The following is an 18,836-nucleotide window of genomic DNA, read 5'->3' on the forward strand; positions in this document are numbered from 1 at the left end:
CAAATTGAAAATAATTTTTCTAAACTGATGGGCTAATTGGAAATCTATACTCTTTTTCTTGTTTTGATTTTTGTAGCCTAATTGTAAGACATATTCCTCTGGTCTGGACTGCATCACAGATGATGGGTTCTTTCTCCTTGGGGTACCAGGTACTTCTAAAACCATTCATTCTGGGAGAGGTGGACATGGCACTCAGAAGGCCTTAGCGGACAGTGACTGACTAAGGTGGATGATGTACTGTCTTCCATCCTGAACATTAATCCACACCTCTAAGGTATCTGTATTCAATGAACTGCAAACAAAAATCAAACTTGTAGCCGAGTCCTTCGAGATTCAAGCTGCCACTTGCTCACTCTCTTTCTTGTGGGTACAGCATTGTGTGCAGAATGCTCCCCTCTGAAACTCTATCACAGCAGCTGACTCCATAGAAGCTTCTTGTACAAAATCTCTTCAAAAGAATAAGCAATGGAACCTGACCTTCAGATTCCCAAAGACTCACATTTTTAAAATAACTCAACATCTGGGCTTAGTTTATTCTCTCAACAAATATTGACCGAGTGCTCCCTATATGCTAGGCTTTGAGAAAATGTGGTGAATAAAACATTAGAAGATCCCGTTGTCATGGAGCGTTCACTCCAGCCAGAGGAACGGGCCATAACAAACAAGACACAATGCGTGGCAGTGGTGATAAGTGCTAAGGACAAAAATAAAGCCGGATGGGGGCTGCGAGCAAAGGAGAGGGGCCTACTGTTTGGGACAGAGAGGTTAGGGAAGGACAGGTAAACTGAGACCTGAGGGAGGAAAGAGATGTTCGGGCTGAGAGCACTGCCACGAACTGGGTTGCAGTCCCTCGCAGCTCACTCCCAGCAATGAAGAGGGGGCCTGTGGAAATCAGGTGCTTTCTGTACGCAGGTATCAGCCCATCCAAGAAACCTCTAGACCCGAAACATGACGGTACATAGCAGATGGCTTGAAAACCAACTCTTCGCGTGGATCTGTTAAGATAATTTTTGCAGATGACTTTAAAATATAACAACCTGCCTTATTCAAAAATCCAGAAATGGCAAACCAGCCCTTAGAAATGACTAAAATGACCTACCAGCAGTCCCTCTTTTTTTCTAATGGAGACTTTTGCTCTCCTGCCGAGACCAGGTATTATATCTAGTTTCACGTAAAAATGAATTTTTGCTGCTAAGTTTGAAAACTGCCTGAAAATAGCAATTAATATTGAAAAAGCAGACAGAACCTTAAGTGTAGCGGCATGATTGGTGCTGCTATAATTATGTGCCTGAGTGTGTACATGTCTGTGTAAACACAGTAGGAAAACACACTTGATGTCCAGGGCAGTGCATCCATGTGTTTTCCTTCCAGGTGAGTGAGGAACGGAAGGGGAAGGGGGAGAAAATGAATGGAATTTATACAGCACTGCTAGTTGGTGAGAAGTTTTTAATCTTACATCTGTATAACCTTGTTTTTCCAATGTTGTTCACATCCGTCACCTCATTTGATTCTGGGGGAAAAGAAAGGCAGGACAAGCTTTGTTTTTCCCATCTGATGGATGAGAAAACCCAATGGATCCGCTAGAATGGCTTACAGTTCTCATTTATAAAATGAGGCTGGACTACGTCATCTCCAAGGTCCCTTCTAGCTCAACAGGTTCTGTGATTGTTTTATCCCTGATTGTCTCTAAGTGCCACAGCTGTTTCACGGTGGAGATTCCCTTTAAGTGCAGAATCTTTTCTACCATGCGGTTCCTGCTTCTACTTCGTATTCTTCACATCCTCCAGTGCATATTTGATCATCTGTAAAATGCAACACACAAGGTTGTTGAGAGGATCCTTGAGGGGATGAAAGGGAGGGTTTGTGAAGTATCCAGCACTGTGGCAACTACCATTATCATTGTCATCACTATTACTAATGAGGAGACAATACAGTGTAGGGGGAAGAGCATCAGTGTTGGAGCTTCTAACGCTTACTGGTAGAGCCATTGATACCTGCACATAGGGTGGTCTGGAGACTAAAGGAGATGATGTGTATATGAATGCCCAGGCCCAGGTCTGATGCTCAAGAAGTGGATGGTTGGTATCTTTCATAAGAAACTGGGGTATATTTTCCTGATTCTCTCAAAATCTGAAGTGGTTTCACCTCATATTTCATAGAGGTGAAGTATAATCATGCAATTAACAGAAGCATACAGCCATCTGTAGAAAAAAAAAATAGAAAGAAAAAGATTCTGAAGTCCGATCACTCTGGACACATCTGGAAGAGGGAGGAAAGATACGCATGCACAGTAGTTAGCCAATTGTTGTTGTGAGGTTTTATGTCTGAGAGTCTCTGACATTTAGTAGTTTATTAAAGTCCTCCCATTCTGCCCACTGCCACAACCTCATACGACTGTGTGGATTACTTAGAAAAGCCTGTTTACCCTCATTATACCACTTTCTTTGCAAAGCAATCATTTGAGTCCTATGAGGAGCTGTGAGACCCTGATGAGGGACTCAGCGAAGTCGGAAACCAAAGATCCCGGAGGCTTGTCTCTGATGGCAGGTCACAGGCAACGGCTGGTGCAGGACTGAAACGTGAAAACTCTCCAGTGAGAATTGTGGTTATGTGTCTCTATGAAGGATTTCTTGGAACTGAATTTTCAGGGCACAATAAAGTAACATATATAAGCATTTGTGCCACCTGCTCTGGAGCTGTGTTGCGGGTATGTTGGCAGGTGCTAATGGGTCACAAAGTGAGTAGAACAACCTTAGCCTAATTACTCTAAAACCTAGTCGATAGTTTAAGCCATTGGACCCACACAGTGGGTGTTATTCAGAACACCAACTTTTAACCATATTTTATTAAATGCATTGTTTGAAAAGGATGAAACATAGCAACTGGACATTTGAATGTGAATTTTGTTTTTCTTCTTTGATGTATATCTATCCTAGAAATTATTCTCACTGTGACTACCCATCCTGTGTAGAAATCTCAAGAACAATTGAGTTTTTCTGTCTGAGAGCAGTATCTTAAATGCTTTGACCAATGTTTGTTATGTTTGGTTGCCTTCCAATTTTAAAATGTGTGAATTTTCTTTTTAATGTTCTAGGGGACAGCAATGGTATTTGCCCCACGCCGAGGGAATACTTTAAACCAGTTTTGCAATCTAGCTGAAAAAGCTGGTTTCTCTATCCAAAGACATGAAAATTATGATGAACACATTTCAAACTTCCACTCCAAGGTTAGTTTTCTGCTCGTGTTAGATAACACTTTAATCCGCATTGCATTTTGAAGAGATCATGGTCTTTTTGGCAGGTAACCTAAATATTTGATTAAAGTACTCCTTAGGTGTGTTGCTTCCGAACAGCTATTTGTATCTGATTATTTTGTGTGGTAAAGCCATCTTTTATCTTTGCATGTCTAGAAGGATTTTACAGAAACCATGCCTGTTTACTCCTTTCTCTGAAACAAACTAATCTTTTCATTCATAATAGACTCATTTGCAGGATGTAAGGGGAGGTGGCATAGAATGAATGATAAACACGCATTTATATTTTAATGAAAAACCTTCAGCTTTTAAGTAGGTTAAATGCTCAGCTGCACTGAAATAAATAGAAGGTGAATGTCTAATTGTATCATGTTGGACTGTAAATCTTTATCTCTGCTTGCTTTATGGCTGGGTCAGTTGGCAGTTTGAGACTGTTAAATCTCATACAGAATTTCACAGTTGTGGGGTTATATGTCAGATCGAGGCGCTACAAGATTTAGGTCAAAAGCACTTATCTGAGAGTGATTTCTAAGCCTGCTTACATAAAGCAATGTTATCAGCCTTTTTATTATTTATAGGTATAGAGCAATATAGGACACTGAGAGGCAAGTGTTTCACCGAAAACTTTGTAGGATCCTCCCATTTGCTAATATATGTCACAGTGACTAGTATAACATGTATTACTGCTGTAATTTCGTGCCTTACAGAAATCTCCATTCACTGAGGCAGCATGACGTTGGCAAGAGACTTTAACTTGTCAGGATTTCACAAGTTGCAACTGCAGAAAAGTAAAGGCCTGAGCTCAATTTTCTCTTGGGACAATGTGAATTGCATTCTTTATTACCCATAACTATGAAATAATGTAGCAGTGTGTAAGCTTTTGAAAAATTATATGCAAAATGGATCAGATTTTCCAAGCAAGAGAAAGCAAATTCTCGCTTTCTTGAAATGGATTTATTTCTTTCTGTATTCAAGGCTCCATTTGGCATCTGGGAAAAATAATAGTGCTTTGTGAACTGAAAGAGTTAATCACAGGATCTCAATACGGGAATCAGACCCAGTCCCACACCTCACAATCAGAAAATACAAACAGAATGGCATGAGATTCAACTCTTAACCTCCTTCTCTAGAAAGATGGTTTCCCCATTGCAACTCCTCTGAGAACAAAAAACAAACAAACAAACAAAAAATGGTTCTGAGGTGGTGGGGGAGGGTCTCTCTTGGCCCGCTGGGCTCCTCTACCCTACAGTGCCCTTCTCTCCCAGGTCTGGCTGGAGCCAAGGGAATCAGATGTTTGAGGGCTGTGTGTCATGTCAATTCACTTTCCTCCTTGAACAACAAATGCTTTTAGTTTCTCAGTGACCGCTCTGGAGAGCAGGGTTGGTTTTTTCACCAGCATAGAAGCTAGACTTTGGGCCTGATACCTTCAGACTCCTCCAGGAAAGAAAGGATGTGTCCTGGGCATGCCCACCTCTCCTCTGTGTGGAACTTTAGAGTGTCAGCTCCTGGTGGCCAGCCCCTGCTCTTATTCCCAACATTGCACACTACCCTACTAAGCACACACATTCCAGGCATCTTTCAAAGGTCTCTGCACTTGGATGCGGCACCCGACCAGCTAGTCCTCTATAGATAATCCCCAGCTGATTGATTGGTCCCACAAAAATAAATTTCCACAAAATAAGTGCCCTTAGTTTTCCTCTCTTCATAGTTGTCCAAAAGTCCAATTCCACCCTTTGCTGACCCTGGACTAAGAAATTATCTTGGTGGTTGTGGTAAGGGATGAGAATGTAGAGAATCCTAGGGAATATTCTGCAGAGTTGTGATGCCCTGGGTAAAAAGGCATAAAGGGGCGCCCGTGACGTATATTGTGAATGGAAGAACTATTTCAGCTAGGTTGCTGTTCTGCTTCTAGCGAAAGAACGCCCCTCGTCCCTAGTGCACCTGCTCTGGCAGCCGGGATACTGTGTGCCAAGCAGCCACGACTCCACTCCAGCGCGCACCAGGAGTCGGGAGTTGGGAGTCGTTCTCCTTTGCAGGAGAAGGATCTCGCCCAGAGGCCGGGCAGTGAGCCGCTGGCCAAGCTGGAGCGAGTAGGGAGCGTCCTGAGCCTCGCTCGGCCCAAGTGCGCGCCAGCGGGGCGCGGGGCGGTAGCCCACGGCAGCATCCCTGCGCCCTCCGGCCGCTGCCCGCCTGGAGCTCGAGGACGTACAGGGGCCGGCGCTGCCGGCGCGACTCTCCACCCTGGCGGCTTTTGTTGGCCGCGTGCTAATAGCCAGGGCTTAAAAGTTTTCCATCTTGAGCGGCAATCAGCTTTCTTCCTGTCCGTCCCTGGCCAAAGCCCCCTCGTCCCTGGGACGCGCTGCTCCCCAATGGAGAAGCGGCGTTTTCCTTCAGGCTGCGTGTTATCCTCTTAGCCCTACTGTGTTGGAATAGAGCGTAACCAGCTGGAGGACTGTAAGACGCCTGATAATGCCGCTCTTTTCCGCTGTCCCGTCTTAATCTTGTTACACAAATGGCTGTGAAGAGATTCATGAATTTTAATTTTGCCCTCTGCATTAGTGCCTCGCGTCACTCATACACAGCTGCCTTCGATGCCGAGTTTTCACCCCTCCTCTTACAACAGGGGAAAAAAATTAGTTACAATCTTGGCAGTAGTGCAAGGTAAAAAAAAAAAAATCTACAGATTTAGGCAACCACCCATGAAGCTGATTAACAGTCAGTGATCAGGAGGAACAGCTTTGCCTCTTAAACTTTTCACCTCTCATTGTTAACTGTGAAATTTTATTTCCGTTAAAAAGCAAGCCTGTAATCAAAACGGTGCCATTCTGCACTTTTCTGCCAGTGCTTTTGTTAAACTGTGCCCACACCATGCAGCCAGCGTGCTCAGAAACCAGGCAGCCAAAGGTGTAGTATGTTTTTAAAATATTGCCTTTCTGTTCGTCCAGTCAACGAGAAGAAAAAATGAAACACTTCCTTCCCTTCCCCAAGGGTCTTGGTCTCCTCCAGGCTGGGAATCAAATGTATTGCCCTGTGGTGTGGCTCAAAACCTTTAGGTAGGATGTTAAGACAGCAAATTGTTTAGCCAGGTAGACATGAAACTTAGAGACTACAGCTGGCTTGAAATTAGTCAATAAAAATACTCTCATTCATGCAAATGTTCCTTGAAATATAATTTTACATGCCATGGGTTTGGGTTTTTTACTTTAACTTTTGCAAAACCGCCCTCCCTTGGTTGTTTATTCTCTGTATTTTTGTATGCAGCCCTGAAAATAGGGTTGGGCTGCGCTGTGAAGTCAGTACATTGTGTTAAAAGCACGGCCATATTGCACTTCTGCTTATCTATTCAAAATGCCACATTACAAGTGGCTGGTGCTTATAATCTGTGTGGTGTGCTGTTGATAATTGTGGATACTGTAAAGGGTAAACAGTCTGAACTCCACTCCCGCTGCTGCTGTTCACGCGGTAGTGAGGCTGAGCGTGTTATATCCAATTATGAAGTAAAGCATAATGCTACTAATAGCAGCTATATAATTTAGCTCAGTCCTCAAAAACCCTGTTTTAACCTACGAAATTGAAAAATTGTTTTAGTCACAATTTGCTTTTGTTCTTTTCTTTCAAGGTGCTTTTTTTTTTTTTGTTAAAACTATAATTGTTAATTGGGCAAAGAAGTACAGCCTAAGTAAGTGGAATTGTTCTTAAATCTTAATAACATATCCCAACGAAGAAAGTATTTCCCAACAGCTTTGTATATACTCAAGTGCCTTCACATAACAGACCGGCTGGATTGAGAAATAATCCGGTGCGGGGTTATAGTGTTGCCGTTGAGGGTTGTTGGCTCTTCCCCATTGCAGGAAGGGCTCACAGTCAAGACCCTGCTGGCCCCTGGCCCCTTCCAGCAACGAGCCTCTGCTCTGGCCTCCAGAGGTCAGCATGGAATCCAAGTTAAAAGTGATTTCCAACCCATATTTACAGAAGAATTATTTATCCCACATATTACCTCAGGGACTTTATAAAGAGCTCATTTGAGTCTCTGTATATTAGTGCATTATGAGTGAGTAGATCAGCTGACTGACGCTGAGTAATCAACTTTCCCTTATCCTCAATCCCCGAGGAAAGAATTTAGCTAGCTTGGCCCCCTCTTCCCTCTGTAAAATATTTCAGTGAGCTCCCTCTATCACTAGGGCAACTAGCAACAAAGATATTTATAGTTAGTAAGTCCCTGTTAGTGGATGTGTATTAGGAAGTTGGTGACTTTTCTCAGCATTTAAAAAAGTTATTATTAAAGAGTGAGGTTGAGAGACCTGTATTTAGAATTAACACCGTCCCTACTTGGGTGGTAACAAAAATCCGTGAGTATCTTTCTAAATATACAACTGATCATCTGTCAACAGAACAGACTCCATCTAGGAAAACAGAAGTAGAATCACTTCAGTGATGGTACCACCATCAGTGCTTGGGAAGGTGGGTTAGGAAGTAAAGACTGAATTAGCTTTGTGTTCCCCAGTGGGAAAGGAAAAGCAGGCTCATTGTTTCTGTCCTTACTAGTGAGGGCACGTCACAATTGGGGAATGTAATTTAGAAGAAACATGCGTTTTTTAAAAGATTCATGTCAACATGCCCCGGACAGACCAATCCAGAAAAGTGAGATGGCAGAACCATTTATTTCATATTAGAGTGAGGTGGGGGAATGTTTGACTGATTTAAAACAGTAAATAAATTGATTCCATATATAATTAAAAGAAATTTTTATTTCTGATCTTTATAATTTAAACACGAACTGACACTAGCTTGTAAATGTCGACTTTAAAAATATTAATGTTGTCTTTATAGATAGCAAATTACTATTTGCTAGAATCCATATAAATATTATGCTATAGATAGCATATTACTATTTGCTAGAATCAATATAAGTATTCTTTTCTTTCAATATAAATATTACTTTCCTTGTTTCTAACCAAACAAGGAAAAGTATATTTTAGATTTGAAGATGGTGATTAGATTTTCAAATCTTACCATAGTAAAGTCCTCAGAACATCCCCTTAGCAGTATGGAATGTTGCTGCTCTAAGTGTTGGACAATGCTCTTGTCCTCAGAGAAAAGAATTTTTGAATTCAAACCTCAGAAGCACCTGGAGAGCCTTTGAAATGTCTTAGGCCCTACAAGCCTTTCCTCATGTTCAGGTATTGCCACAGCTCCAAGCAGTGATGTGATATGCCTGTCTGCCTCAACTGTGGCCCTGGTTGGGGGCAGAGGGAAGGAGAGCAGAGATTTCTACACTTTATGGCTGGTCTATTGAGTCAAGTGCCTCCCAGTTCATAGAGCTCACACATGCAGTGTATTTATAAAAAAAAAAAAAATACGCTATCCCCCCTAAAAAAGATTATCTCTTACTGTAAGTTGCTTCTTTCTTATTTTTCCAGAACTATATATGTTTGTGCAAAGAGTCATCATTATAACTCAATAACAACAGATACAAATTTCCTAATCTAAGTCTCCTTCCCTTTTTTTCCTGTTACTATTTTCAGTTGAAAAAGGAAAACCCAAATATATACGAAGAAAATCTTCATTACCCGCTTCTGCTCATTCTAACCAAAAATGAATAGAAGATTAAGCTCCTCAAAAGAAGAAGAAGACATCGAGGACACAGGGAATGTTTTCACAGAACCAGAAATCTGTAATGGGTATAATATGCAGCCAGACATTGGCTCCCTGCAATTCCTGAGCCCCCAGGACTGAGCCCCCACCCTCTATGTGGGTTGTGGGGTCCTGGCCTCCCAGCGTTGTTCCCCACCATCCCTGCTCAGCTCCCTCACTGCCTCTTTTTATAGTTGGCTTGTTGCTCTTCCTCCTGCACCAGACCTTTGTTTGCCTCTAAATATGTGTAAGCCGCCTGTCTGAGGTCTGAATTTGACTGGTGAGCACCTCAGTAGTTTTCCCTTTAATTGAGACAGAATTTATTTTGGTGATTCCCACCCCCTCCCTTAAGAAAATTGGTCTTTGTTCTGTTTTGGTGGTGATAGTTTTTAATCTATAAATAGAGCAAACATCATGATTCCTTCCTGGTTAAAGAAATAAATAAAGCACATCTTTATATCTCCCTCCAATTAATTGCATTAAATCTCCTGTTTCTTTTCTCTGTCTCTGTCTGTCTCTCTCTTTCTTTTTCCCATTTCAACAGGATGTTTTTTTCCCTATGGATGTATAAGAAATGACTACATCAGCCCAAAGCCTCATAAACTGACCGTTTGTCCTCTGGACACAATAGCGTGGCCAGCCCTCTGCTCCTCCTCCCCAATTATGTGTGATTAGTCTCAGTGTGCTGTGTCAAGGAGGGGGAGTGTGCTGAGTGCTTATTATCTGTTTAGGTACAAGAAGAGCACATTTAGGCTCTGACTATGAATGAAAAGTGAGCCTTTATCAGGGCTTAAATCTAACTGCTGCTGTTCTCCAGGCCTCTTTGAAAATAGGTCCTTTCCAGAGAAATTTTGAATAAATGGTTGATAAACTAGATTGCAACCAGGGGGAATTTAAAAAAAAAAAAAATACCAAAACTCAATCACACAATTATCTTATTTAAAATAAGTATATATTGTGATATGCTGTGATTCAAGTGTATAGTAAACATTTAATAGGTGCTACCTAGGATTAAGAGAGAATGACTTTTCTGCAGGGAACCCAAGCATATCCTTGCCTAGTGCATCCACAAGATGCTCTAATGCCTTTTGTGGAAATTCAGATGTTTATCTGTAAGGAATCATCTGTGCCCACTTTAGCAGTAATGTCATTAGTAGGTTAGCAATATAGTCTTATATCTTTGGTAGAGGCGAAGCATGTATTCAGTATGACACAATTAAACTGAGAGGTGGGGGGACAAGGGAGGTGCCTCCTTTTGCATGTTAAACAAACTTAGCTGTCATAAAAACAGTGACTCTCAAATGTCTTCTCTGCTCACTTCTATCATCAAACAAATTTTTCACCATCAGTTTGCATGTCCTTGTATTCACCACTTTTTCTGCTCCATTAGAGCACCTAGATGGATCTCGGAAGGCATAGGTCAAGTCGCAGTTAGATCATACATTTCTTTCTCACAAAAACTTGAATTGCAATGCCAAGTGATGGGCTAACATCACAATAACAGCAATTTATTCCTCTTTGGATAAAACAGCAGTCTATTCTCAGTGCTAGATAAAGACCAGGGCAATGCAAACCAGCCATTTAGCTGAGTAGTTCAGCTAGTGGCAGCTCTCCTTTGGCGACTGTATGGGCTGCACACTGGCTTCACATTTTCCTGTTTAAAAATTAGAATTTGGCATGTTTTAAAAGGCAACACAAGTAGTTCCATTTATACTGGTGAAAATACAGCAAAAATTATTTCTTCTGTAAAACCTGCAACTAATCTGCCAGACAAAGAAAACGCATCCTTGTAGTAGCACCTAAGATGGTCTATTCTCTTTTTTTCTTTTTAAATATAGAACAGCAGGACCATAAGAATATTTCTTTTTTTCTCTCATGAAAATACATAAGTTGGCAAGAATTCAATTTTCATTTGTGTGTTGTGGAGGTAGAAATCCAGTGTAATATTTCTCTGGGAGAAATTATATTTTAAAAGTAAACCAGTAATGCATTTTTTTAAAATGTCTGAGAAGTGTGTGTCAGAATTGAACTGTTCCTACCAAGAGACACCTAGTAAAAGAATATACTTATTATGTGCTTAAAACCTGGAGAATCTCCTATAACATGTAAGAGTTTCATGAATCTGTTCTCTCTGGGATCTTTATCTAGAAATACCTCTAGTCCAGGCTTTTTGAAGGTTTTTAATAAACTAATGTCATCCAGTATTGAATAATTTAAAAGTTTTTATTTTCTCAAAGTTTCACAGAATGCTGATTTTGAGAAGAGAAAAATATTGCAGTTTTAAAAGTTTATACATTTACAAATATTTCTTTTGAACTTTATGGTTATTTCCATAGATTAGTAGTGGGTTGTATAATTGCAATTGGAATGGACCATTCTGTAATTGTCCATGTAATTACTTATGTGTTTGTTTCAAAAGGAAACCTGCATGCTTAGGAAATCATAAGAATTACTATGATATTCCTTGTTTTTGTACACCTGTATCTTCTGATAAAACTCTTGATTTTCCTTTGTCATACAAAGGAGATTTGGTTGGATGAAAGAATGCTTCTAATATCACCCATGGTCACTTCTAACGTGGTGATATGAATAGCCACATACAAGTTGGTTATAAGAAATGTATTTTATTTTATAGCAGGACATATGCTGTGAATTGGGAGAAAAATGCTAGAAAAGACTACCTAAGAGGTTGATGCTATTTTGTATAAATTGTGTATTTTGTTGGCTTTTTGACTGAGCATGAAAATGTAACTTCCATTAGGGAAGGGTAATTTAGGTGCTCAGTATTCAGCAGAAAACTTGTCAGGGCCATAAAAGCTTTTCTGGCTGGTTCCTCGGGTGTTTTCAGAGAAGAGCTGCCCGCCCCTTGCTGATTTTCCCTTTGGCTTCAGTATGGGCTGAATTTACCACTGCATACCTGTTGAATCAATTTGGGGGATCCAGCAGTTAACCGAGTGAATGGAAGGATTAGTGGCCCTCTGGAGCCCTATTGCAACAGCCAGGTGTCTGTCCTAAACTAGTTAACTGCTTTTGACACTTGAAGAACCTGGTTTTAATGCCATAGGCAGGAGGTGGTGGTGGTTTTTTTCTTTCCCTCCTCCGCCAAAGTGGGGCAAACCTTCTCGTAAAGGTTAGGGCTTTTTTTGTTTTTAAATAGGAACGGACTGTCCTCTTCCCTCAACCCAGCTTCCATGGACTTTGTCTTTGTGCTTAGTCAGCATTTGACTTGTTTTCAATCTATGCCAGACAATGCAGTAGCATTGTCTGGCAAGACCCTTTCATTGCCTCTAGGGGTGGGGCAGAATGCCCACCCAGGGGAGAGAGTCAAAGTCTATATAGAAACATATACATGTACACACACTCACAGGGAGATGAAGCTGTTGAGACCAGCAATCTGGGCACCAGTTTCCAGATTCCAGGTACACCCACACCCCACATCAAAATCTCCTGAGTTCAGACTGTCTGAAACATCATAATTACACTGAATGTATCCCATAGAGAAAAGATGGATTTGAAACTCAAACTGATTTTAGGCAGGGCAAATATATTCCCTTGAGTGGACTATTTTCAAATTAGGAAGGAGCCCATCAGTGTTTAACAAACCATTAAGCCTGAAATGCCACTTTTAATTCTCAGATTTCATTTTATTCAGAGAGCTTACTGCCCAGGCTGTGGCTAAATGCTCCCTGTGTTCTCTGCCCTGGAAGTCTGTGCATTTGGAATCTGCATTTTTGCCTTTTTTTTGTTCCCCGGGCTTTTCAATTAATACATTTTTTAATAGATAAAACAGATCATACTGTGACTTTTAAAATGTCAACAAGCTTGTAAACAGAAATGTATTAATAATAAAATGGCTAATAGGAGATTCAATAGTTAATAGAGGGCCTGAAGTGTGAGCAAATACAGTAGCTGTATATTGGAAACTGTGCAAGTGAAGATGGTTTTAGTATTGCAAACTGAGGAAGAAAATTGTTTTTAATTAGCACCTTCATAAGAACTGCTGATTAATACTGTTTTGTTTGGTGAAAAGCTTTCAGCTGAGTAATTTGTACAGCCATTACAACAGTTTTGTTAGAGCGGGACTCCTGTTGTTAAACACAAACAGCAGATGATAATGGTGGAAGATGAGTTTGTCATGTAACAATTTACCTTATTGAAAAAAGCTTTATATAAAACCCAATACAGTAGGTACCAACAGAAATCACATATTTTAAATCCTTCCAAAATTGCAGTGTGCCATGCTTGTGGTTGTTTTTTTTTTTTTATTTTCAGGGACTAGAAGCAGATTTTATATCATTTGTAAAATTATATACACAATTTAAAGGTGGTGTAGCACGGACAGACCACTTTCTTAGCAGCGGTTTACATTGGAGCAGTAAAGTGGCTGGGTATTCAAACACTTTCTAACTACACAAAGAAGGTAGAAAAATGGAAGCCTAATTAAATAATGTTACTCAGATGTGAATTTGCATTGGGACTGGATGTAGAGAAATAAGAATCGGTGTTTCTGCCTTAGGTGGGTTTATCACACATAGGATCTTTAAAAAAAAAATCTCTCTCAACGGAAGTTTAATTAACCTTTTTTTTTTTTTTTTCCTGGCGATGTTTTAACCAATCCAGAGGAAACAGTGCTCATTCAATGAGACTTGACCAGGGAATAAGAGGCCAATTTCAGTGAATTCCCATAAAATGGATATTTTGCTAGCCAGAAGCATGGGAACTTTTTTAAAAACATAAAATGCAATGGTAAAGCATATTTGCATTAAAATATTACACTAACCCAAGGCTGGTAAGAACTGTAAATTATTGGAGTGGCGTAATAGAGCATGAGATTTTTTTTTTTTTTTTAGACAGGCCTTCGGGGTAATAACAAGGGTTGAGGCTCACGACAGTGCCAAATAAGCTTTAGACAGCATAATAGTCTGCAAAGAAAGCCACAGAGCACTAATGTGAAGGAAGAGCTGTCCACCACATGCAGCAAAAATCACCAAAGGTCATTTTATGGTAGCAATTGTGACATAAAATTGGTGGTCATGCTACATGTCTAATACCCAGCACAGCTTTATAAATGATGGGCCCCTAGCGATGGCTGTCATTAAGTGCTTTCATCATAATAAACTTTAAACTGTTGGCTTTATGAATCGCCAGCTAGCTTCAGCTGTTCGTTGGATGGAGCTTGCAGTGCCTTAAGTGTGACAAGACCTATTAGGAATTGCAACCATGTTTCAAGCGTACTTGGCTTCCCCACTCCTGGGGTGATTGCTGCCTATTAAACGGCGTCTGGGAAGATTTTCCTCCAGCAATCTCTGATCAAGAGCTTTTTTGGGCTTTGACCTGCATTTCCTTCAAGACTTTCTCTGAGGAGTTTTATAAGAGCAAAACTCCAGAGGATTTATAGCCACTTCTGATTAATACCTTTCCAGTTTTTCTAGCAACTCTCCCACTGCTGCCTAGAGAAAAGCTTTCATTGTTCCTGAGGTGCTTATTTGTGACCTTTTTTCTGCTTCCTGATTCCCTCTAACGTGTTCGCTTAGTGAAATCCTCGGGTGGAACCAAGACAGTTGGTGAAGTTGTTACAGCTGGAGAGAGACAGAGAAGGAAAGGGGGAGGCTTTTATATTTTTAAAGGATTACAGGCAGAGCAGCCTGGCCCCGCCCATTTAAAATGTTCACTGTGACGTCACCCCCGCCCGCGGTACCAAACGCATCCTTAATGAGCCCTTGGTGTAAATTGAGCAGACACATAAAGATTTCATGATTCAAATTACACTTTCATTAACCTTTAGCATGGGAAGTCTTTTAGTTTCCATAAATCTTACAGTGGCTTACCGTCTGTCCTACTGATGTGAATAATAGATGTTTAGGGAATCGCTCTTTAAAAACCCAGGGTATTTAATTTACAAGGGCTAGATACATATTTCAGACTCACTTAGCAAGAACTTTAATTACTTCTTGTTGCTTTTTCTGACTTGGAGGCCGCCCTCTCCCACCCCCTTTTTCTGCAGCGTGACACAGATGTTTTGGAGATGGAAAAGCTTTCAAATGTCTAAGTCCTTGTCTTAATACTCTGATTTGTCTTTCTTTTAAGCTAAGTAATGTCCTAAAAATAGTTAGGGGATGTCTCAGGTGTGGACCATTGCACAATTAAATTAGCAAACCTCGGAGGGTTTGGATTAAAACTCAGGGGAACACCTGGGGACTCTAGGGCAGAGCCCAGAATTTTGAATGGCAGTGGCTCTCGGCCATGAACAGTGAGGGTCTGCCCGCTTGGTAGTCTCAGCCACAAATTTGTCTTACCAGATAAAGTATTGCAGACTAAATTCTTTTTTTTTTCTCCCCTGGGAGGGAACAGGAAAACCATTAGCGGATGTGTCAAACCAAAGGGAAAACAGGAGTTGGAGGACTCGTGGCATTTCACACACAAAGGCATCCGCCCGTCCCACCACGGGAGCCAGCCAAGGGTGGACAAGTGCATTTTGAGGCTGCTGCCCAGGTGCAAGGGGAGGGGGCGGGGCGGGCTGCAGAATGCCCCCGAACAAAGGCGCCTCCAGGGGCCTGTGCAGAGGTCACCTGCTGCCTCCAGGGCAGATTAAGGAGGACTGGAGAGGGCATTTGGAGGAAATGGTGCTGTGCTTCTTTGGGAAATCAATTCGTCCCACCCTTAATAGAGCATTTTGCCCTCCCTCTTTGGGAGTCCCAGGCAAATGTACTTCCAGGTCTCTCAAAATCAGTTATTAACAGTCCCCTGTTTGAAGAGGCGGCACCTTTCCCTGCCGGTGCTCCTACAATAGCCTGTGCCCCCTGAGAATCTCTTTCTGTTCTCTCCAGCGTCTCACTTCCCTTTTCTCTCTTCTTTGGGCTCTCCCGCCCTCCTCTACCCAGGCTTCTTTCATAATTAGGCTGAAAATGGAACTTTCCCCCACTCCCTTACTTGGAGATTTCTTTTTTCCCAGTGACCTGGGCTGCACTTTGCCCCCACTCCCTGCCTGCCAATCTCTTTGGGGTTAGGGCCTCTCTCTTTCCATTCTTGCAGCTCCCCCTCCTTGAGAGCTCCGGGAGGCCCAGCCTCCCAGAATCCGATCTCCTTCCAGCACAGCAGCCCCCCTGTGGAGGAAGGAAGAGGCCTCCTCAGAATGAATGGCTGGTAAGGAGGTTTTTAATTTGTCTGCAGCTACAAGAAAAAGGCCTCGGAGCAGCGTCCCTCCCTCACCTCTGCCGTGGGCGGCCACAGGCACTCCACCTTCCCGGTGGGCGCTGACGCCCCACCCCGGGCCAGATCCCGGGTGGAAATGGGGCGAAGGGATCTGAAAATGTTACTTGTGTGAAAGTCGCCTGTGCAATCTAGAACAAGGACTCTGTAAATTAAATTCTATTTTTGATTGTTTGCAACCTACCAATGTGAGAAATTTGGAAGTTTAACATGATGTTCCTGTCAGGGTCTCTAAGTGCCTCGGTTTGAAATCTGCCTTCTGTTGGCGCAACTCTCCTTGAGCTTGAGGAAATGTCACCATGCTGTTCCCAACACAGAAGACAGTACATTTAAAAGCTTTGCTCACCTGACCTATGGTTCCACCTCCAGGTGCATTAGCCTTCATTTTCCTTCACAGGCTTTATTTTTAGGAGTAGAGGCCAGGGCCCTGACCCAGCCTATGTTTGGAGTAGATCTCTCTCTCTCTCTCTGTCTCTCTAACAGCATCTCATGATGGCAAGGGAGAACAAGTATGAAGCAGCGGAAAGAATGAGGCAGCCTGCAGCTTCTGGAGGGCTTTCCTCTCTTCACAGTACTCCTGGTCACCCTACCTCAGAGCCTGTGAGAGGACAGCCCTTCAAGCCCAGGGCTTGAGGGACAGAGGCCTCAAGGTCTCCAGTTTGCCTGTCCCGAGCTGTTAGTCTTTCCCTCACTTCATTGCTAGGTGCTGCTTCTGGAGAACACACCCTACCCCTACAGATAAACCATAGAATGGCTACAGTAGTCTCAATGTGAATATGATCCTGAAGGGATTTATCCTGCTCAACCTTTATAATAGATTGGGGAAAAAATGGCAACAATATTTTCCAGCACCTCCCATCAGGAAATGGCGCCCGTAGCTCAGTGGTTAGGGTGCTGGACACATAACCCCGGGGCTGGTCGGTTCAAACCTGGCCCAGCCCTGCTAGACAACAATGACAATTTTATATATATATATATGTGTGTGTGTGTGTGTGTGTGTGTGTGTGTGTGTGTGTTATGGTGGGTGCCTGTAGTCCTAGCTACTTGGGAGGTTGAGGCAACAGAATCACTTAAGGCCAAGAGTTTGAGGTTGCTGTGAGCTGTGACACCACAGCACTCTACCGAGGGCAACATAGTGAGACTGTGTCTCAAAAAGAAAGAAAAGAAAAGAAATGGAGTCTATTTCTCCACTCCTTGATTCTGAACTTGGCTTGGCTTACTTTGGCCAATGAGATACTAGTAAATATGAGTATCAGCAGAGGTATGAAAATCACTTGCCCCCTTGATGCCTGTGGAACCCAGCTGCCATGTGAAAAAGCCCAGACTATCTTGCTAGACCCTGGAGATGTGTGCCCTGGTTACCCCATTATCCAACCACAGTGACAGTATGCAAGGCCAAATAGCCCCAGGGAGACCTAACTGCTGACTATGGCTGCATGAGTGAGCCAGGTGACCAGCAGAAAAGCTGCCCAGAAGAGTTTAGCCCAAATTTCCTACTCACAGACTCATGAACCAAAAGGAATGGTGGTTTTAAGCCACTACGTCTTGGGAAAGCTTGTTACACAGCAATAGATAAGTGAACAGTCCTTGATCTATTCTGTGGAGATACTTTTCTCTTTTCTTAAGTCTACAAATCTTTTGCCTAAAATATGTTCCATAGTGACTAACATTTCAAAAACACAAAAGCAGGATGCAGGTCCCATGGTCAACCTATTACAGGAGCAAGTCACTCTCAGGTGTCCTGGGAGGAGACACCAGAGAAAACGGGCTGCAGGAGAAAGAACAATCAACTCAGAATCAAAATACTTAAGATTCCAGACTGGATCCTACCAGTAAAAAACTGGTGATTTTAGGGAAACTACTTAATCATTCTGGGTATCAGTTTCTGCCTCTATAATATGATAGAGCTGTACTAGATCATTTGATTTCTCATTTCATGCTAATTTCTGAAATATTCGACATAAACACATTCCATTATTAGGACTAGAGAAACGGCTTACCTCAGGGGATTAGAATTCTCTGGTGCTGTGAAGATAGTGTTAGACATTAGCTTGGCCCTCGAGAACACTTAGTACCTCTCAGGAGACTTTCTCCCAGAGCTTCTGGAGTGGGCCTCACTGTTTTTACCTTGTCCTGCCCCAAGCTGGGAGTTGGCTCGGGTGTGATTATGGGGGAAGAGGAACAGTGGGGCGAGCTCCTCTATTTTTATTCATTTATCTGATAAATCCCGGCACACCTTGTAGTGCTCTTTATTGTAGCTTTGTTGATATTATATTTTTTTACATACTGAAGGTATATGGCAATCTTGTGTCAACCAAGTCTTTTGGCATCATTTTTCCAGCAGTATGTGCTCATTTCATATCTCTGTGTCACATTTTGGTAATTCTTGCAATATGTCAAACCTTTTCTTTTAGAGACAGTGTCACTGTCACCCTGGGTAGAGTGCTATGGTGTCAGCCTAGTTCATAGCAACCCCAAACTCTTGGACTCAGATGATCCTCTTGCCTCAGCCTCTCAAATAGCTGGGACTATAGGTGCCTGCCACAGTGCTTCGCTAGTTTTTCTATTTTTAGTAGAAAAACTCTTGCTCAGGGGCAGTGCCTGCGGCTCAGTGAGTAGGGCGCCAGCCCCGTACACCGAGGGTGGCAGGTTCGAACCAGGCCCCGGCCAAACTGCAACAACAAAAATAATAAATAAAAATAAAATAAAATAAGAAAAACTCTTGCTCAGGCTGGTCTTG

The 18,836-nt window shown here is 42.2% G+C and overlaps 1 protein-coding gene across 1 annotated transcript in view; it reads left to right on the forward strand.

The window, feature by feature from the left end:
* The window catches only part of LOC100954184 (calmodulin-lysine N-methyltransferase), a 66,637-nt gene extending 57,468 nt beyond the window's left edge, over positions 1-9,169 (forward strand). Inside the window, exons 8-9 of the mRNA XM_023512061.1 lie at positions 3,095-3,226; positions 8,779-9,169. Coding sequence (XP_023367829.1) covers positions 3,095-3,226; positions 8,779-8,856 — 210 coding nt within the window. The 3' untranslated portion in view covers positions 8,857-9,169. The remainder of the gene's footprint in view (positions 1-3,094; positions 3,227-8,778) is intronic.
* The last annotated feature ends 9,667 nt before the right edge of the window (positions 9,170-18,836 follow it).

This window comes from Otolemur garnettii, unplaced genomic scaffold (genome assembly GCF_000181295.1).
Source record: "Otolemur garnettii isolate 467f Iridium unplaced genomic scaffold, OtoGar3 scaffold00024, whole genome shotgun sequence".
In the NCBI taxonomy this organism is placed as follows: Eukaryota; Metazoa; Chordata; class Mammalia; order Primates; family Galagidae; genus Otolemur; species Otolemur garnettii.